The sequence below is a fragment of the Enhydra lutris genome, unplaced genomic scaffold, assembly GCF_002288905.1.
Source record: "Enhydra lutris kenyoni isolate GAN:26980312 unplaced genomic scaffold, ASM228890v2 scaffoldscaffold7, whole genome shotgun sequence".
Classification (NCBI taxonomy): Eukaryota; Metazoa; Chordata; class Mammalia; order Carnivora; family Mustelidae; genus Enhydra; species Enhydra lutris.
In genome coordinates this window covers 14795880-14818067 of record NW_019154091.1, presented here as the reverse complement: position 1 = coordinate 14818067, position 22188 = coordinate 14795880, and the positions used below count along the sequence as shown (strand labels likewise).

Sequence of the window (22188 nt, the reverse complement as noted above, 5' to 3'; positions counted from 1 at the left end):
TTAGATATTATTTGTTCAAATAGTATTTGCTTTTTTTCAACCATTTGAATTTTTAAGAAGACCAAGTCAAATGTTAGGGTTGATTTTTCATTAACTTATTCATTTTAAAATGAGAAATTGTCTTTTTATATATTAACATAGCCAATAAAATCTTGAACATAGCCTAAAAAAATAAAAATCTGAAGCTGTTTATTTGAAATATACTTTAAAAAGTGATTTGACTGTGATTTGACTTAGTTTGCAGGAAACAGACTAATTTAATGAAATGTACATGTACATGTAATATGTCATGGCCTGGACAAATATAAATTCGGGTATGTTTATATTAGTATGTATTAGGAGAAAAAGTAGGACACAGATAAAATGTTACATAGGCCTGTACAGTTACTATTATGTGCTGGAAATTGGGTTTTTGCCTTCCTAGAAGTCAGAGCAAAAGGAAAAAGCTTATAGGTGATGCACTTTTTTCTGTCCACAGCAAAAGAAAAACAGTAATTCTTTCTAGGAAACATAATTTTTATTAGTGTTTAGTGCTGAAAGAAGACACCTCATGCAGAAAAAAACATTGGTTAGTGTTCTCAGAAACACTCATACATCACATACAACAATCAATTCTTTAAAACTTTTCTTTTTACTTTTAATCAGAAGGTTATACTTCTGTAGAATATCATAATATTTTAGTGATTTTGTCTGAATTATTCTAATAATAAACTATAAATAGATAATCTAGATCCCCTTTAAACAGCTCTTCATAATTTGTCTCAACTAGAAGTTTCTTAAAGATTAGACAGTTTGAACTCTAGTGAGGACTGACAAATGAGTAAAAAATATTTTTCTTTTTAATGAAATTACATGTAAAATACTGCTTTTATTGTTCAGCGTTTTATTTAAATATTATATATTTTGTGTTTACAAAGTGTTTTAGTCTAAATAACTTTTTTTTTTCATTCGTTATACAGGTTTGATAACCCAGCTGCTGTAAGCCCAACTCCTACAAGGCAGCTAACTTTTAACTATCTCCTTCCTTTGAATGCTTGGCTTCTATTAAATCCTTCAGAACTCTGCTGTGATTGGACCATGGGAACAATACCACTTATAGAGTCATTTCTAGATATTCGAAATCTTGCCACATTTACTTTCTTTTGCTTTTTGGGGGCTTTGGGAATATTCAGTCTTAGATACCCTGGTGATTCCTCCAAGACTGTTTTAATGGTAAGAAATTCCCTTAATTTTTCAGATGTAAAACATTCAGTTGATTTGAAGACTGCCTTTAATTTGTCAGAGCTTCTTCTTAGAAACAGCATCTTTCTTGTTCAACATCAGCTTGATTATTAGTTTTTTTTGGGCTATCCTAAAATTATATATCAGAATTCCATATGCAGGCATAATTTGACATTCAGCATGTAAAGTAAAAACTGGTTATGAATTTTCTTGATTTGATAGGAATTCTGAAACCGTGAAGCATGCCATTGGCATCATTTTCTTCTATTTCTTTACCCGAGTAGGTTGTATATTTTGAGGAAATAGATCATTGTTTTCTTGACACAGAGAAGAGTGTCATGCAAGATAGACAGCTAGAAATATTTAGTTCTTTAGTTCTCATTAGCAGGGTTTTCATTATACCCCAAGTTATTTTTTACTATGTTCAGAGAACTCTGATTATTTACACAGTCTTTTTTTTTTTTCTGAGGTGTATTTCTTTGTAATTTTCTTACTCTGCTGTCACTTCTTTTAGTGGTTTTGTTGTCTTTCTTTAAATTACTGAAGACAGTAATAATCTTTAACATTTTCTTGAGCATTTGCTATATGCCAGAAAGTGTTTTTAATACTAAACAAATACATCATATCTGACTATAGCCACTAGGTTCATTTATTCGTTCAGTAAAAAGGTTTTCTTGTAGCCTATGTACCAGGCAGCCTTTTAGGCACTAGGGATATGATAAAAAGAAATACAAGGCCCCAATTACCAGGGAACTGGCATTTTGGAAAAATTTGAAGCTGATCTCTGAGATATAGAGAAGACTGAAAAAATACAGTAAAGGTCATATTTACTATTAGTTTTCAATCTCTTGAGTTTGATCCTAGTAGTGATTTTGAATAGCACTTGATGCCTAGAGTTTCGGAGGAGAGTCCTAAGCTCCACATAAAAATTTGATAGATGGCATAGAGATAGTAATTGAAACCAGGATGTGAATAAGAAGGGCTAAGGAGAGGTTATATAGAGAGCAGCGTTTCTCAACTGGGGTTTTGTGACTTTTCTCAAAGATGGTAGTCAGCTATTACCATTCCAAATACATAGAATGGAAGATAATTCATACACATAATGAATGTCTTAGAGTATTTGGTCTTAATTCTCCCTCAGAAAATAGTTGAAGGGGCTAGCTAGATAGAGTGGTAAGAGAAGAAACCTACAACTAGGTCTTGAATAAACTTCTATAGAAGGTATAGGAGTTTATATACAGTAAAAGATAACTGTGTAGAGGAGAATGAACCTAAATAGGAGATAGACCAAATGGACAGAAAGGTGAGTATTTCAAGAAAGATGGAATGGTTATCACTAACAGATGCTCTGAGGCAGAAAAGTGAGATCAGTCATATTTGACCTATTTTAGGAATATTAGTTACTTAATGAAATTTATTTCTGTTGAGAGATTGAATTAGTAGATGTGGATATGAAGAATGGTAGTATAGATAACCTGTAGGGTTAACTTAACTTTGAATATTTCGAAGGAGGAGACAAGCTTGAATTTATTATCAGCTAAGAGAAGAAATGCCAGCGTAAAGCATAACAGACTGCTGATCTCGTGTAGAGCTTGGAGGAAGCATGAAGATCTAGAATTAGTGAACCTTCAGAGGTAGAAGAATCACTTTCATTGGAGAACTCAGTTTGCTGACTTCTAGAAGGAAGGGAAATCACTAAGAGGTTGACTTGCAATGTTGATTTGAAATGTTGATTGGTTAAGTGGGGTTAAAACCAGCTACTTATTACCTTTGCTGTAAAGTGTTTGCCTGAGAATGTGGGACCTTGTTTTATACCTAAGGGACATAATGAATGGGTAAGGTAATTTAAAGATGTGTGGTCAAAGGAGAACGTTTAAGGTTGAAGAAACAAGAGCATATTTGAATATGGATAGGAACGATACAGTTGATTAGAAAGTGGTCAAGTAGATGAAAGAATGGTTAATTGTGAGATTTGTGAGGAGCAGGGGCAATGTAGAGCTCAGGTTTGGCCTGAGAAAGATGGAAACACACACTTCTTATGTCGCAGAAAGGATGGAAATTATATCAGTGTGGATGTTGGTAGGTTTAGTAGCACAGAATTGAAAGAATTCTTGTTTTATGGCTTTAGTTTTCTCTAATTTTGGAAGTATGGTCACCCGCTGAAGTGACATGAATCAGAAGCCTAAGAAAAGTAATCAAAATTCAAAATAAAGGAGAGAGGGAGTGAGCCTATCAAAGACACCTAGAAATTCTGAGGAGTTTTAAGGATCAATCTGAAGTTGATAATCATTAATTTATGATGATACTAATATATTTTGCTTTGGGACTGTCTCTAGTAGAGCTTTGCTGTTCAGGTAAATACAGACAAAGCAGCTGCATGGTAGAATACATCCAAAGCTGAGGTTCTGCTGAAAGAAAGGAAAAGTAAGGAAGGGTGGATGAATATAAAGTTTTGGCATATAAAATAATGATTTCTATAATATAAGCTGAATAAAAACAGGGAGGGTAGTACCAGTGAAATAAGCAGAGATTTATATAAATTTTATCTTATGTATGTAAAAAGGAACAATTGTGATCTTAGGTATAACTTCTTTAAGATAGTCCTAAACATGCTATATTATATAGTGATGTTTTGTGAAGATCTTTTAAAGGGATAAGTAGATCAAAGGAGTACCTATGAAGTATCAGATGCCGTGTTAAGCACTTACTAAAATGTCCTGTGTATCCTGACAATATAATGTCGATAGTTATTAACCCCAATTTGTAGAGAAACACAAATTGGGAAGATGATTGATTAGTTTACTTTATATTACCTAGGAAGTAAGAAACAAAACAGATTTGTTCCAGACTCTTTGCACTACCACCTTTCCTTTTAAAGAGTTTTATATCACTGAAGAATGAAATTATGGTAGCCATAGTTAGCTAGGTTGGCATATATTGATAGAGAGTGTATTAGAACTTTTAAATAAGTTAATCATTAGAGACATTCCTTTATCCAAGAACCAGTAGATTTTTTGTGAGGTTGCTTTTTGTGTATGTAGCATATGCATCAGTCCATGATACATCTTTGAATGAATTTAACACTTTTAATTATTTCAAATAAAATAGGTTTAGAGCAGCCATGAATTAATAAAAAATATGTTTGCCTGTTTGTTTTTAGAAAAGGACTACAGGGTGCCTGGGTGACTCATTCAGTTAAGCATCTGACTCTTAGTTTTGGCTCAGGTCATAATCTCACGGGTCATGAGATCAAGCCCCAAGTGAGGCTCTCTGTCTGTGGGAAGTCTGCTTGAAGATTCTTTCCCTCTGCCCTCCCCTAACTCTCTCCCTCTGAAATAAATAAATCTTAAAAAAAAAAAAAAAAAAAATGGAAAGGACTGTATATGTGGGAGTATCTCTCTTTCACAGCTAGCTGGTTGTTTTTATCAAGCACTCTTAGGAAATGGAAAGTTAATTATGTATTCTTAATGTTTTACCTTTTTGATCAAAAAGAAAACATTAAAATTTCAGATATATGTATTAGTATGATACTTAGTAGTTCAGTAGTGCTTTTCTTTAGATTCATTATTTCCTCATTACAAGTTTTTAATTTATCATACATGGTGAAAACACATTTTTTTTCAATGTGTATACATTTTTTCATCTGTATTTTACTAATAAAGTATAATAAAGAGGAAACAATCTTTCAAACTGTTAAAAGACTCTCAAACTTCTGAAGCTGAAGGAACAACTTGCAGTTATTCAATTAGGTACTATGAAACAAATCAGGGTAACAAAATACGGATGCAGATGTCCATAGGAACAGATGTTCTAATAACAACCAACTTGGTTCCTTTCATAGGTTATTTGTGTGCTAGTTGTTAGAATACTACTTTTTTAATGGATTCATTGTCTGGGAACCATATGCTATCTCATTTTCAAAATAACAAAATCTAAGCATTTTTATGATGTATTTCAATGTGTAGTGTTAGAATTTTAGAAATTTTTATAGAATAAAAGACTACTGTTTAAAGGGGGCAGTTTTATACTTATACTAAGCCTCTTAAATATACATGACTCATCAGAGTATTATGCAAAGGAATGCTGGGGTACAGACGTAGTAGTCTACTGTCTTGCCTAAAGGATACCTTATATCATTTTTCAATTTCCAATATAATATGAATACTTACAATAATAAAAATATAAAAACTTGCATGAATGGCTTTTTTGTCACCCATTACAGTTTTGTAAAACCTGTTAACATCTCTGTCAATGTATTTTTACCATACATACATAAGTTGGGTGTATAAAAATTATTAATGTCTTATTTTAGATATATTTTCAAAAAATATTTATTTCATTGGATGAGCCCTAATTATAATCTCACCTTGATCTTACCTTGGTGACATACATCCTGATGTTTGTTGTTACTGTCCCTAAGTTGCCTTCTTCATGTTTAAATTAGTATTGTTTACAGGACTATTAAAACTGGTACCAATACATTATTCAAATTAAATAAAATATTTGGTTTTAACTTTTGAATGGCCATATTTTTTTTTGAACTTATTAAAATACCTTATTTTTCTTTGTAGGCCCTTTGTTTGATGGCATTACCATTTATTCCTGCATCAAACCTTTTTTTCCCGGTTGGATTTGTTGTTGCTGAGCGAGTATTGTATGTTCCTAGCATGGGGTTCTGTATTTTGGTAGCCCATGGATGGCAGAAAATATCAAATAAAAGGTGAATTAAAATGTTAGTTCATTTAATGCTTACTAACTGTAGAATTAAGTGTGATACATTTAAGTATTTAAAATGTTTAGTTCATTTATATAAATCCTACTTCTATGTTTTTATTTTTCATCTTGATAGTCTCCTCATTTTTCTGTAATTCAGGTTAGGAAAGCTCCACAGCACCCACCTCATCCTATGTTCTTATTAACATAATTTTATTGTATAGCCTGTGACATAACAAACTTTGAGTCAGACCCACGCAAAAACAAGGATATTGTTGAGACTAGAGTTATAAATAACCATTGCCACTTCGATGTGCAATGACCTAAGATATAGTCTTCTTTCTTAAGTGAGTTATAATGAGTTTATTTATATATAAATGCATATAGTAAGCAGTCTATTATTACTTGATATCATCACTATCTGCATCATAACCATCATGTCCTAGTTGCCTTAAACTAACAATTAAGGAACAGAATAGTCCCACTGTATGCAAGAAATGACTGCTTTCTCACTTTCCAGTCATCCTTCAACCCTCAGCATTCTGTCTTGTCTCTACCTCATTGCCTCCGAGTAGCTAAATCCAGTCAGTGCTTGTATTTAAAATTTATTTCCCTGGTGTCTGTAGAAAGTCTCTCTCCTAATTCTCTTCCATTGCTGCTCAGTCCCTTCTCAGAGTCTTCTTGCTGTATTTGCTCTTTAAATATTTATTTGCCAGAATTTTACTCAGCCATTTTTCTCACACTGCATATTCTCCCTGGGTGATCTCATCCATGTCTACAATTTGCACTAATATCTAGCAGGCCTTTTCTCTTAACTTCTACCCATATATCCAGTTTTAATCAATACCAGTTTTTGAATGCTTACCATGTGCCAAGAGCCATGATAGACCCTTTAGATTTGTTTTCTCATTTAATCTAACATTCCTTAACTCTTATGCACATTTGAAAATTAAAGCTCATACAGATTACTTGAATCAGGTTACCTCAAGATCACATAGCTGGTAAACAGTAGGATTTTGCTTCAGATTTATATCTGACTACTTCCAACGTCCATGTTTGTTCGTTCTCTCTCTCTCTCTCTCTCTCTCTGTGTCTCTCCATGATCCATGTTCTTTCTGATCCATGCAGTCTTATCCTGACTAAGTGGATCTCTCAAAATGAAAGAAGTTGAACTATGTTATTAAGACAGAAACATAGACTCAGAAAACATTAGTACCAAATGAGACTACAGGGATAATTGAAGTATAACCTTTTTATAGATGAGGAATTAAGCCCCATATAATTAGCCTAAAGCTGTTTAAGTAATTTGTATCTATTTCATAAAGAGTTAGTTTTACTATGACTTGTAATAAATAATTCTAGCTTTAAAATACGAAGTTATTCAAAGGCTGTCATGATAATCTGTGGTATAGATGCAATCTGTATAAGCCAATTTTTTAAAAAAAATATAGCCAGTGACAAGATTCGCCCTTGATAAACACAAGAATATTCAAATTGTAAGTAAAGGCCCCCAAAAGGAAAAATCGCAGTTAAAAACCAGTGTGTCTGCTTTTTGCCATTATGTGTAAACAGAGTTTTTGAAATATTAATATAATTAAAGACTGAAGTAGAAGGTAGTATGCATATTTAATTTTTTTGGTGTTGCCTTCGAAGTTAGATGATTACTAGAATGATCCTCATTTCTTAGAATAAACTCAAAGATGGTATTTGGGGATATTTAACATTACTTCTTACCTCTATTCTAAAAGATAAAATGCTTCTGGTGATGTAGACAATGGTTTCTTTGTTTTGCTTTTTTCTCTTAAACAGTGTATTAAAAAAGTTATCCTGGATTTGTTTGTCTATGGTGATATTCACTCATGCCTTAAAAACACTCCACAGAAATTGGGATTGGGAGTCTGAATATACATTGTTTATGTCAGCCTTGAAGGTAAAGTATTATCCAGAATGACAGAAAAATATGTCATTAATGATTTCTTATAGTCATGTCTAAGATGTTTTTATATTTAATTAGACATGTTACTGTCAATTTTAAGTACTACTCCAAAAGATCAGTAAAAATAATTTGTTCTTTATATAATATATACCCTAACCAGTGCTTTGAATCATATTTAGTTGGTATGTCTGTGGCATATATGAATAATTCCCTAAATGCTATACGATTGTTAGAAGTTCAAATGATAATAAAATGTTTAAATAAGAATACTATATATAGTTCATAGTTCTGAAGGTGAACTTTTTTTTTAACCTTTTAATGTCTTTAAAATTAGAATAAATCTTACAGTGTGAGGCATCTTACAATTAATTAGTGGCTTTTTTGTTTTATTAATGGTGAGTCTTAGAATTAATGGCATCCTAGATTGATGGAAGTAAAATACGTAACTAAAAATAGCACCTGACTATGTGGAAAATAACTAAGGTTACAATACTGTAGGAAAGATAGGAACTAGCAAAAAGTAGTGATAAAGCATTTCTATAGAATGGACAACATACCAGGAATAAGGTCTTTTTAAAAAATCATAAAATATTGGTTTCTGTAAGTTATAATCAATGGGTTTTTGTCAGGTGCTTCTCTTTGAAACTATAAATTCTTAACTTCCTTTGGCCATTTCTGTACTCCCCATTGCTTGGCTTTTCTGGAATATTGCCTCATTCCAGTAGTCTGTGTGACTTCTTGATTTGGCATCAACTTAAGGTCATGTGACTATCCTTTTGTCTCACTCAGTAACTGCACTCCCTCCTCTAGCTCAGAAGTCTGTTAACGAAAGAGACCTCATTACTATTCTTCTCAAGCTACACTCCTGGAATACCAGTGGAGACCTATAATTTTCAAGAGTTTTGCTTATCGTTATTCCTACAACAATCTAAGAACCACAGCCCCACTCACTGACGCTAGTTCCTCGGCCGGATACCATCCTCTCCCTACAGGAACATCATGCCCATCTGTGAATTCATAAAGCACAGATTAATTTAGAACTTTAATCCCAGGTTTCCCATTACCATAATGGACTACATAAATAACTTTATAACAGGCCTAAAAATGAGTAATCAGTGCAATGTTAAATATATTCTCATGTTCAAATACCTCCTCTCCCAAAAGAATACAGATAGTAGAGCTGAAGTTTTCAAACAACATAATGCGGTTTTTTTTTTCTTTTTTTTAGTTAAGTTCTGTGCCCAGTGTGGGGCTTGAACTCATGACACCAAGATCAGGTTGCATACTCTACTGACTAAGCCAGCCAAACACCCTGTGATACTTTGATCAAATAAAAATTTTAGCAAAATTCTAATACATCAAATAGATGAAATCAGACTGCTGTGGTTTTAGTTTATGTTAAAAGGAGGGAGAGTAAATTTGGGGAAAAACTTCATTTGGCTCCTGTCTCATCTCCAGGGACACCTCCTTGGAACACTCCATTCCTAACAATATACTAAACAAATATCTTTGTTAATTGGAGGTATACATACAAATTTTTCTTTTCTAAGAGAAAAATCTGAATTATTTTTTCAAGTTTTATTGAGGTTAATTGACATATAACGTTGTATTAGTTTAAGATGTACAACATAATATCTGTATATATTAAAAAATAATTATAATAAGTTAACTTCTGTCACCTTACATAGGTACAGTTTTTTTCTTTTGATGAGAATTTCCAAGATCTACTATCTTAGCAACTTTCAAATATACATTACAGTATTGTTAACTATAGTAACCATGCTGTACGTTGTATTCACAGAACTTATTTGTCTTATAACTGAAAGTTGGTGTCTTTGAGCACCTCACCCATTCATGGATACCTCTGTGGAACACTCCATTCCTAATGGTATACCAAATAAATATCTGTGTTAATTGGAGTTGTAATTAATTAATTATAATTAATTTCTATCTATGCTTATGTATTGAAGGTAAATAAAAATAATGCCAAATTATGGAATAATGTGGGTCATGCTCTGGAAAATGAAAAGAACTTTGAACGAGCTTTGAAATACTTCTTACAGGCTACCCATGTTCAGCCAGGTAAGCATTATTAATTAATAAAACTATTTGAATAGCTTCTTTTTAAAAACTTGATTATATTTGGGGATAATAAGGTAGAGTTTCATTTTCAGTCTTCATTCCAGGTGATATAAATACTATAGTGTTTGATGCTGGCTTATTTTGAATTAGATTATATATTAGATCTACTTAGACATTTAGGATTTTTTTTCTTTACTATAAAAGAGTTGGTGGTACTGATGAGCAATTTTGGTGGAATGTTAGATGCAAAAGCCTGATAGGAATGTGTTTAGGAGAGAGGGGGAAGAATAATTGGAGACAGCTGGTGTTGAAAACTCTTAAAGAGTATCAATAGGAAATGGTGGTATTGCTGGGAATGGAGTCAAGAGAAGGTAAGTGGGATGATAGGGGTTTTTGTTTTCAGTTTTAAGGTGGGAGAAATAAAGCATATGTACAGCTAATCCACTGAGGCTGGGAAAAGTAATAATTCAAAAAGGAGGGAACAAATTATGGATCAGTTGTCCTTAAATGAGAAGAGATAAATAGAATTTGGTGCACAGGACTTCATTCAGTCATAAGATTGTTAATGTATGATAAGGAAAGCAAAGTACGTAGATATGGATATAGGCAGTCGAATAGATCATCTGGAGGAAGTTGCTGGAAATTGTCTTTTGTTTGCTTCTATTTTCTCATTGAAATAGAAAGCAGAGTCATCAGAGTGAGGAAGGGTTGAAGCTCTAGAGATCTAAGAATAGGAGTGGGTGTGAAGTAGCTGTCTAGGACAGTGCTTCACAAACTGAAATGTGCCCTTGAATCACATGGAGATGTTATAGTGGATGTTCTGATGGATAGAGGTTTAGAATAGAGCCTGAAGTTCTGCACTTCTAATAAGTTCCCAGGTAATGTTTAGCCCATGGATCACACTTTTAGAAACAAGACATAGGAAAGTGTGTAGACTAGGAAAATGTGCAATTGCCAAGCAGTTCTAACATCCTGCTTGAGGATAGAATACTTTATTTAAAATTATACTAGTTGATGTAGTTGTATGCTTTTCACTTGTTACTTTACAGCTGAAATGGCACAGGCGTGGAGAATTCTGTTAAATAAAATTAGGGCATTTTAAAATGTGTTATTACTAAACAACAGATAAGAGAATGATTATAATTGATGAAGAATCTAAGTTAAGAAGGGAAGTGAGGCAGGGTGATAGGATCAATGATTTATAGGTGTGAAGAATTGTTGGTGTCTGAGTATGATCTAGCTACAGCATCAGTATTTTTCAAGAGGAATACTATTGGTATTTTGAGTGTACAAAACTGTATTTCAGGATATGTACCAACATGGCCCTCATCTGCCAAATGCCATCATTACTTTCCATTTACAATGATGACCGAAAGGTACTTCCCTCAACACATATACACCCCCAACACCCCGGTCACATTTGTAAATATCCTCAGAGAAGTGGGGAGTGGCAAGCAATACCCATTCTTTGTTAGATATGACTGTGGTCATTGCACTAATGAGTTAGAGGAAGATGGAGGTGAAGATCTTGGAAGAAAGGATATCAAAGCCCAAGTATTGGAAAATTTGTCTTTGTAGATTTTGAAGTCACTAAGAATTATGAGAACCATAAGCAACCAGGAGATTTGACTCAGAGAATAGTGACTGCAACAAAGAAGGATGGTCAATTATAATAGAGTTTAATGACATGAAATTCAGAGACAAGTGATTTTAAGAAGGAGCAAGAGTTGTCTGGAAGTGTTAAAGATCATCAAAGACACCTACTCTTCCTCCAGACCCAGTGTTGCAAAGAGTAAGAAAAAGAACACAATCACTACTTGGACAAGCTGCATGTAAAAAACCACGTCCCCGAGGCAAAGCCAAATTTCATTTAGAGAAAGATGAAGAGAAAGTTGTAGAAATAAAACAGATGGTCTAGCTTTTCAATTTTATCTTGCCTAACTCTTTATGTAGTTTTTCTTGAGTACATATCCTTGGTTTCCTCACCTCTTTGCCTTTGTTTATATTCTTCCTTGAGCCTAGAATGCCTCCCTTCTCCCTTGCCATTTACCTTCTATCATATCCTATCCATCTTTTACAACCCATCTCGCATGGCTTCTCTTCCCTCTCTTTTTTTTTTTATTGTGTTATATTAGTCACCGTAAAATACCTCATTAGTTTTTGATGCAGTGTTTCAAGGTTCATTGTTTATGTACAACACCCAGTTCTCCATGCAATATGTGCCCTCCTTAATACCAACCTCCAGGCTCACCCATCCCCCAACCCCTCTGCCCTCTAAAACCCTCAGTTTGTTTCTTGGAGTCCACAGTCTCTCATGGTTCATCTCCCCCTCCAATTTCCCCAATTCACTTTTCCTTTCCTTCTGATGTCCTCCATGTTATTCCTTATGTTCCACAAGTAAATGAAACCATATAATAATTGACCTTCTCTGCCTGACTTATTTCACTCAGCATAATCTTCTCCAGTCCCATCCATGTTGATACAAAAGTTGGGTATTCATCCTTTCTGAGTAATATGTATGGCTGAGTAATATTCCATTGTGTTTATGGACCACATTTTCTTTATCCATTCGTCTTTTTTTTTTTTTTAAGATTTTATTTATTTATTTGACAGAGAGAGATCACAGTAGACAAAGAGGCAGGTGGAGAGGGAGAGAGGGAAGCAGGCTCCCTGCTGAGCAAAGAGCAAAGATGCGGGACTCGATCCCAGGACCCTGAGATCATGACCCGAACCGAAGGCAGCGGCTTAACCCACTGAGCCACCCAGGCGCCCCTCCATTCGTCTTTTGAAGGGTATCTCAGCTCTTTGCACAGTTTGGCTATTGTGAACATTGTTGCTATAAACAATGGGGTACAGATGGCCCTTCTTTTCGTTACATCTGCATCTCTGGGTTAAATACCCAGTAGTGCAATTGCAGGGTCATAAGGAAGCTCTATTTTTAATTTCTTAAGGAACCTCCACACTCTTTTCCAAAGTGTGTGCACCAACTTGCATTCCCTCCAACAGTTTAAGAGGGTTCCCCTTTCTTCACATCCTCTCCAACACTTGTTGTTTCCTGCCTTGTTAATCTTTGCCATTCTAACTGGTGGAAGGTGGTATCTCAATTGGTTTTGATTTGAATTTCCCTGATGGCTAATGATGATGAACATTTTTTCATGTGTCTGTTAGCCATTTGTATGTCTTCATTGGAGAAGTGTCTGTTCATGTCTTTTGCCCATTCTTTGACATGATTATCTGTTTCTTGGGTGTTGCGTTTGAGGAGTTCTTTATAGATCTTGGATATCAGCCCTTTGTCTGTAGTGTCATTTGCAAATATCTTCTCCCATTCCTTGGGTTACCTCTTTGTTTTGTTGACTGTTTCCTTTGCTGTGCAGAAGCTTTTGATCTTGATGAAGTCCCAAAAGTTCATTTTCACTTTTGTTTCCTTTGCCTTTGGAGACATGTCTTGAAAGAAGTTGCTGTGGCCAACGTCGAAGAGGTTACTGCCTCTGTTCTCCCCTAGGATTTTGATGGATTCCTGCATCATGTTGAGGTCTTTCATCCATTTTGAGTTTATCTTTGTGTGTGGTGTAAGAGAATGGTCTTCTATACATAGTTGTCCAATTTTCCCAGCACCGTTTATTGAAGAGACTGTCTTTTTTCCACTGGATATTTTTTCCTGCTTTGTCAAAGATTATTTGAGTTAAGGGTCCATATCTGGGCTCTCTACTATGTTCCACTGGTCTGTGTGTCTGTTTTGGTGCCAGTACCATGGTGTCTTAGTGATCACAGCTTTGCAGTAAAGCTTGAAACCAGGCAATGTGATGTCCCCAGCTTTTTCTTTTTTAACATTTCCTTAGCAATTCGGGGTCTTTTCTGGTTCCATACAAATTTTCAGATTGTTTTAGCACTTCAAAAAATGTCGCTGGTATTTTAATCAGGATGGCATTGATTCAGATTATTTTAGCACTTCAAAAAATGTCGCTGGTATTTTAATCGGGATGGCATTGAAAGTATAGATTGCTCTGGGCAGCATAGACATTTTAACAATGTTTATTCTTCCACTCCATGAGCATGGAATGCTTTTCAATCTTTCTGTGTCTTCTTCAGTTTCTTTCATGAGTGTTCTGTAGTTCCTCAAGTACAGATCTTTACTTCTTTGGTTAGGTTTATTCCAACGTATCTTAGAGTTTTTGATGCTGTAAATGGAATCGATTCTCTAATTGCCCTTTCTACAGTTTCATTGTTAGTGTATGAGAAAGCAAGGATTTCTGTGCATTAATTTTGTATCCTGCCGCATTATTGAATTGCTGTATGAGTTCTAGTAGTTTGGGGGTAGAGTCTTTTGGGTTTTCCATATAAAGTATCCTGTCATCTGCGAAGAGAGAGAGTTTGACTTCTTTGCCATTTTGAATACCTTTTATTTCTTTTTGTTGTCTGATTGCTGTTGCTAGGACTTCTAGTACTACGCTGAATAACAGTGGGAAGAGTGGGCATCCTTGTCATGTTCCTGATCTCAGTGGGAAGACTCTCAGCTTTTCTCCATTGAGAATGATATTCGCTGTGGGTTTTTCATAGATGGATTTTATGAAGTTGAGGCATGTTCCCTCTATCCCTATACTTTGAAGCGTTTTAATCAGGAAAGGATGCTGTATTTTGTCAAATGCTTTTTCTGTATCAATTGAGAGGACCACGTGGTTCTTCTCTCTTCTCTTACTGATTTGTTTTATCACATCGATTGATTTGTGAATGTTAAACCACCCTTGCATCCCATGGATAAATCCCACCTGGTCATGGTGGGTAATCTTTCTCATGTACTGTTGGATCCTATTAGCTAGGATCTTCTTCAGAATCTTGGCACTCATATTCATCAGGGATATTAGTCTGAAAGTCTCCTTTCTGATGGGGTCTTTGCCTGGTTTGGGGATAAGGGTGTAATGCTGGCTTCATAGAAAGAGTCTGGAATTTTTCCTTCTGTTTCTTTTTTTTTTTTTTTTTTTTTTTTAAACAGCTTCAGGAGAATAAGGATTATTTCTTTTTTGATTGTTTGGTAGAATTCCCCAGGGAATCTATCAGGTCCTGGGCTCTTGTTTTTTTGGGAAGTTTTTGATCACTGCTTCAATCTCATTACAAGGTATTGGTCTATTCAGGTTATCAATTTCTTCCTGATTCAGTTTTGGAAGTTTATAGGTTTCCAGGAATGCACCCATTTCTTCTAGGTTGTTTAACTTACTGGCATTTGGCTGTTGATAATAATTTCTGTAATTGTTTCTATTTCCTTGGTGTTAGTTATGATATCTCCACTTTCACTCATAATTTTATTAATTTGGGTCCTCTCTGTTTTTTTTTGGGGGGTTAGTTTGGCCAATGGTTTATCGATCTTATTGATTCTTTCAAAGAACCAGCTTCTAGGTTCATTGATGTTTCTACCATATCTCTAGTTTCTATCTCATTGATCTCTGCTCTAATCTTGATTATTTCCCTTCTTGTGCATGGGGTTGGCTTAATTTGTTGTTGATTTTCCAGTTCTTTAAGGTGTAAAGAGAGCTGGTGTATTTGGGGTTTTTCAGGTTTTTTTTAGTAAGGCTTAGATTGATAATGTATTTCCCCCTTAGGACCGCCTTTGCCATATCCCATAGGTTTTGGACCAATGTGTCTTCATTCTCATTGGTTTCCATGAATTGTTTAAGTTCTTTTTAATTTCCTGGTTGATCAGAACATTTTTTGGCAGGATGGTCTTTAGCTTCCAAGTGTTTGAATTGCTTCCAAACTTTTTCTTGTGGTTGAGTTGCAGTTTCAAAGCATTGTGGTCTAAGAATATGAAGGGAATAATCTCAGTCTTTTGGTATTGGTTAAGACCTGATTTTGGCCCAGTATGTGGTCTGTTCTGGAGAAAGTTCCATGTGCGCTCAGAAAGATGGTTCTCCAACCCTTCACTTTCAGTCTGGTTATATATTTAGGTTCAAAATGTGTCTCTTATAGACAGCATATGGGCGGGTCCGGTCTCTTTTTCCAGTCCCCAACCCTGTGCCGTTTTATGGGAGCATTTAGGCCATTCAGATTGAGAGTGATTATTGAAAGATAAGTTTTTATTGTCATCATGTTTCCTGTGAAGTCCTTGTTTCTATAGATTATCCCTGTAAATTTCTGTTCTGTATCACTCTTGGGGTCTTTCTTCTTTTATAGAGTCCCCTTAATATTTCTTGTAGTGCCGGCTTGGTGGTCACATAATCTTTTAGTGTTTGCTGGTTTTAGAAGCTCTTAATCTCTCCAGTCATTCTGAATGTGAGCCTTGCTGGATAAAGTATTCTTGGTTGCATGTTCTTTTCATTTAGTGCCGGGAATATGTCTTGCCAGCCCTTTCTGACTTCCCAGTTTTCTGTAGATAGGTCTGACATTATTCCGATGTTTTTCCGTCTGTACATAAGGAATCTTTTCCCCTAGCTGCCCTTAAGACATCTTCTCTGAGTTTATGTTTCGTGAATTTCACGATTACATGTCTGGATGTCTTTCTGCCCCTGTTGATCTTGGGGGGTGTCCTCTCTACTTCTAGGACACGAACACTTATTCCATTCCCCAGATTAGGGAAATTCTCATCCAGGATTTGTTCAACATATATCTTCTAGTCTTAGCCAGGATTTGTTCAACTGTATTTTCTAGTCCTCTCTCTTTCTCCACCCCCTCAGGGATCTCAATAATTCTGACATTGGAACATTTCATGGCATCATTTATTTCCCTGATTCTGTTTTCATGGCTTCAAAGCTATTTGTTCCAGGCCTCCTCCTGATCCATCTTTTCTATCAGTTTGTCTTCCAGATCACTAATTCGATCTCTGCCTCATTTGCCCTAGGTGTTAAGAGTATTTAGATTAGATTGGATCTCATTGATAGCATTTTTAAGTTCTGCCAGATAAGCTATCACTTCTTAGAGATTCTACGTTGCCACTAATGGTCTTCTCCAACCTAGCCATTGTCTGGAGAACCAATTCCCTGAATTCTATTTCTGACATATTATGATGTTCATATCCAGTAGTTCTGTGGCAGAGGTCACAATCTGAATTTTTCCTCTTTTGGGTGTTCCTTCTCCATCATTCTGGTGACAGTTAGTTGAGGGGATGTATAACTGAATATATCAACCATTATCCAAGCAAGGTGCATCCTGGAAAGTTTCGGAGCATTTGGAAGTCACCACCAAAAAGAAAGAGAAAAGAAAAAAGAGAGAGAAAAGGGGGGGATAAAAAAAGAAAAAACCCAGCCAAAATGAACCCCAAGAATAAGATTTATAAAGTACAAAAACAGACGTGAACAAAAAGACTGACAAAAGAAAAAGAAAAAAAAACCCAGCCAAAATGAACCCCAAGAATAAGATTTATAATGTACAAAAATAAAGCAAACACCCAGAAACACTGACAAAAGAATAATATGGGAAGGTGGTTATACACCCTCGATGTGTATTGGGAAGGTTATTTGAGTTCTTCCTGGGTGTATCTTGTTATCTTTGTTAAAGGACTCAACTTTGAAGAGATACAGGGAAATTAAAACTGGTATATATAAATAGGGGTAGTATTGAACAGAGAAAAAGGACTACCTTGAAACTGTATATATATATCTATATATATATATATATAGTTTGGGTGTTTTTTTTCTTTTTTTATTTATTTTATTTTTTTTTTATTTTTTTTATTCCCCCTTTTTCTCTCTCTTTTTTCTTTTCTCTTTCTTTTTGGTGGTGACTTCCAAATGCTCCGAAACTTTCCAGGGTGCACCTTGCCTGGATAATGGTTGATATATTAAGCTATACATCCCCTCAACTACCTCTCACCACTATATAACTATATATATATACACACACACACATACATACATATATATATGTGAATATATATATGTTTCTATATATAGGGAGAGAGATACAGATAGAGATAATATATATATATATTTAATATATATATAAAAGGTATATTTATGAAAAAAATTCAAGTTAAAAAGTTACTATGGAATGTGTTGTATTAAACATCTAATTGAAGGGCACCTGGGTGGCTCAGTTGGTTAAGTGACTGTCTTCGGCTCAGGTCATGATCCTGGAGTCCCAGGATTAAGTCCCACATCGGGCTCCCTAATAAGCAGGGAGTTTGCTTCTCCCACTGACCTCTCTCCTCTCGTGCTCTCTCTCTCTCTCATTCTCTCTCAAATAAATAAATAAAATCTTTTTAAAAAAAATCTAATTGAAATTATAAGTAGATAAAAAAAAAAACAAGAATCATGAGAATGAATTAAAAAATGTAAGAGAAAAGTTATACCTACAAAATACAGGTTTTGAGGCAGTACTGGGAGCTTAATATATTGTTTTCTCCTGATATTGGGGTTTTATAGTTTTATGGGAACCCTGTGGTTGTTGTCCTCTTGTTCTTTTGGCTTATCTTCTGGGGGGGGCCCTGCTGGGTTGTTTTTCAGTCAGTCTTTGGGCTGAGTTGCCCTGCCCCCTATCGAGATGCTGGGCTCTGTGGAAACCTGTTTTTCAGGCCTTTGTTCTCTGGAGGTTTTTGTTCTTTGGCAGCTTTTTGCGCCTTTTCAGAGGGTCAGAGCAAAGTAAACTGTCCGCACCCAGCCCTCTGCCTCAGAGAGAGGCCACAGTCGGCTCCCCTCTGAATGGTCCAGAACACACAGACTCACCCCTCTGCAAACTCCGTTGAACACCGCAAACTCCCACAGGTGGTGCGCACCCCCAGCCACTGTCTCAGTGGTTACCAGAGGTTCCCGCTTGTCTCTGTGCCCACGTGCCACCAAAACCATGCTACCAAAACCGTGAGCAATAGTGGTCTAAGCGAGCCCAGGCTCCGCGGCTGCCATTCTCAGGATTACTGTCTGGAGCCCATGCCCACGCTGGGAGCGCTCAATCCAGGTGGTGTAGAGGCAGCGGAGGCGGCTGCAGTGGCCACGGACCCAGGGACCATCGACTGGAGCCCCCAGTCGACTGGAGGCTCTCTCAAGCGCAGGCAGGTGCCGGCTGTGGCTGTCCTGGGACTGTGGGCTTAGGTCCATGCCTGTGGCCACCTAATCCCTACAGTTGTCCCTTAAGTCCCTTTGTTCTTTTTGAGTGCTGTTAATCAGTCTCCAAGCTAATGCTGGTCCCCAAGCACAGGGCACTTTCACACTGGGGTATTTCTAATGGGTCGCTTCTGGTGGCTCCCTTCCCCCTTCTGTTTATCCTCTGATTATCAGTCCATGCACTCCCAACTCCTCTGTACCTCTCCACTGGTGATCCTCTGCCCCCATATAGAGATCCAGAAGTGTATAATTTTACATCTCAAGCTGATTTCTTGGGTGTTCAGAGTGCTCTGGTAGTTATTTAGGTCAATTGAGGGGACCAGTTGAAATAGGGTCTCCTCCTCCTCTGCCATCTTGCCCCTCCTATCATATGGCTTCTCTTTAATAAACCTTGCTATCACTCCAATTAGAAGCAAATATTATTAATCTTTAAAACCTCTTACAACTTCTGTATCTTTCCTATGGTATTTATAACTGTTTAATACTGTATTTATTTGAATATTTATTAAAAATATGTATTTTTTAAGCTAAGGAACTCCCTGGAGACATCATGAACATCTGATTTATCTTTATACCCTCTGAATCATCTAGCATGGTTTTATACACAGTCAACATTCACTTATTTTATTTTATTTTATTTTAGAGAGAGATAGGGCGTGAGTGGGATGGGGTGGGGAAGAATGAGAGGAAATGAGAGAATCTTAAGCAGGTTCCTCATTACCCTGAGATCATGACCTGAGCCAAAATCTAGAGTCAGATGCTTAACCAAGCGAGCCACACAGGCACCCCAACATTCACTAATATTAATTTATTACTTTCTAAAGCCTTTTAAGTTCATTCTAGGAGTCTTTTTTATTATGATGATGTTTAGTTAGCCAGCATATATACATCAAATGAATCATTGAATACTACATCAAAATCTAGGAGTCTTTAGAGAAGCAGAGTCATCTTTGATATCAGATGTACAGGGACTTTGAAACTTAAAAGATGTAGGCCTCTTATTTTTCTCATTTCTAAATTAGAATAGTAGTTTCTATCTCATTGCGTTGTTTTAAAGAGTAAATGATGTGGGTGAGTATATATGTTCATGTTTAGTTTTGTCTAATAAATAGTGTGCATATCACTAGCTTGTTGCCATGATGAGCACTCAGTTTTAAAATATTTTTCCCCTCATTGTCAGTTATCACTTTTTGCTGTTTTTCAGATACATGCTGAATTTTAGTATGACTTTCCTACTATACTTCTCTCAAAATTGCTTTTTCTCATAAGCCAGTGACTAGGAAAAGAAGTAAACCCATTTATTACAATTTATTGTGTAAAAAGTATGTAAAGTTAGAAACATTGAATTTGGTATTCAGAGGCATCTTGGCTTGTTCTGTTTTTTAGTCATGTTCTTCTTAGATTTGATATATGAAATGACAAGTATGGAGGGACATCAAGAATCCCTTTTTTGTCACTGTTAGGCATACACAGATTTATAAGACTGGAGATAAGGGAACTGGTCAGGACCAAAGGTAAAAATTTGAGGTAACAAATTTATAGGTATTTAAAAACTTGGGACAGTTTAGGAGCACACTGAGTAGGGATTTATAGCATTTTAAAGTTAATTAAAAAAATTAATTCTGAAGGTTTTTCTTGCTTAGCTAGAACAAGAATATAAACTATGCAGTGGTCTGACCAGGTGACCTGCATGTTGCATTAAAAGGATAGTGATTTTTTTTTTTTTTTATGATTTACAAGTGTTTGAGAAAAAAATCCCAACTCACAAAGATAAAATTTTTGCAAATGGAATTACAGTTCCCATAAACATCATTATAAGACAAGAGTAAATTTTTGTTAAGGAACACCAGAATTCTGCAAGGTTTGTTTTGCCTTAAAATCAGTGATTTCATTTTTTATCTAAGTCCAAATTTTAAAATTTTTCTCATGGACCTCTAGTTGAACTTTGATGCTATCAATATGGAAATGATTTTTAAAGAGTTTTTAGGAGTTTACATATAGTTTTGTAGAGAGGAAATACTGGAAAGCAACATAGGTAGGTGCCTGGCTCATCACACTGAAAATGTTTCATTGGTGGTGGATAAAGAGTTATTGGGCACAAGGTTGCCTAGTACTTGCCAGTCTTCATTTACATTGAATAAAAGACAGACTGCTGGATTCATGCTGCTGTTGGCTTGGATAACACACTCATAAGAATAATCGTTGAAATTCTATAGATTTTTAGTCTTCTAAATGTCACTGATTTTTATATCTTGCCTGGTTTTCTTACCCCTTTTTTCCCCCCTAAATTTAAATTACCTTACCCTAGTAATGGTTACTTCCTTCTCTGGAATCTTAAAACTTTGTAACTTAGAAGAAATTGCTTAGAAATTATGTCTTTCACTTTATTAGCTGTATTGTATAGTCCTTTTGATGCTTAAGATTATCTAATTGCTATCTTAGTTCTTTGAGAAAGTAGAGTTGCCTTACTGTAGTATCTGAAGTCTTCATTGATGATATCTCCTTGCCATAATTTTAAGACCCTGATTCCAGGGGATATTACTTTGCCTTGTCTTTCATCCAAGTAGATAACTTATTTCTTTTCTAAGATTTGTTGGTACTGATATGAATGACATTTTAAATACTTTGCCAGTAATTTTAGTTATCTAAACTTCTAATTTCTTTGTTCTTCCCTTAGGTTAAATTCTTACTATATAATTAATTTTTTCAGTTCTTAGTTTTATCTAAGTACCTTTCTGATCTTTATAATAAATGGTAAGATTTATCTGATGTTGAAAAAAAAATGAGCTATGTAAGAGCAAAGACCTACCCCCTCTTTTTCTACACATTTGGTAATACAGTGAACTTCAGCCTTGGGTCTACATCAGAACTGCCTTTGAAACTTTTTAAAAACTTTTACAGGTCCTATTTCTATAAATTCTATTTTCATAGAGCTAGGTGGCGCTAAGGTTATCTGAATTTTTAAAATTCATAAGTATCCAGATTTGCCACTAAAATTAGGAATGTTTTGCCTAAGCAATCTTTTTTTCCCTTGCCCTCTCCTGAAACCCCATGAGACTCAGCAGTATGTCAACCAAAAATCAACAAATAAAAAATCAGACAGTCAACAGCAACAAAAAAATCAAAGCTTTTTTCCTGAGCTTGTCTGAGTTCTCTAACCAAACCTGCACTACATGTGACAGTTTCTGTTCCGTGCACACAATTACCAGC

The 22188-nt window shown here is 35.4% G+C and overlaps 1 protein-coding gene across 1 annotated transcript in view; it reads left to right on the top strand.

The window, feature by feature from the left end:
• Positions 1-22188, top strand: part of LOC111142088 (transmembrane and tetratricopeptide repeat containing 3) — a 47372-nt gene that overhangs the window by 14860 nt on the left and 10324 nt on the right. The window contains exons 6-9 of the mRNA XM_022495038.1: positions 960-1212; positions 5793-5941; positions 7744-7864; positions 9841-9952. Coding sequence (XP_022350746.1) covers positions 960-1212; positions 5793-5941; positions 7744-7864; positions 9841-9952 — 635 coding nt within the window. The remainder of the gene's footprint in view (positions 1-959; positions 1213-5792; positions 5942-7743; positions 7865-9840; positions 9953-22188) is intronic.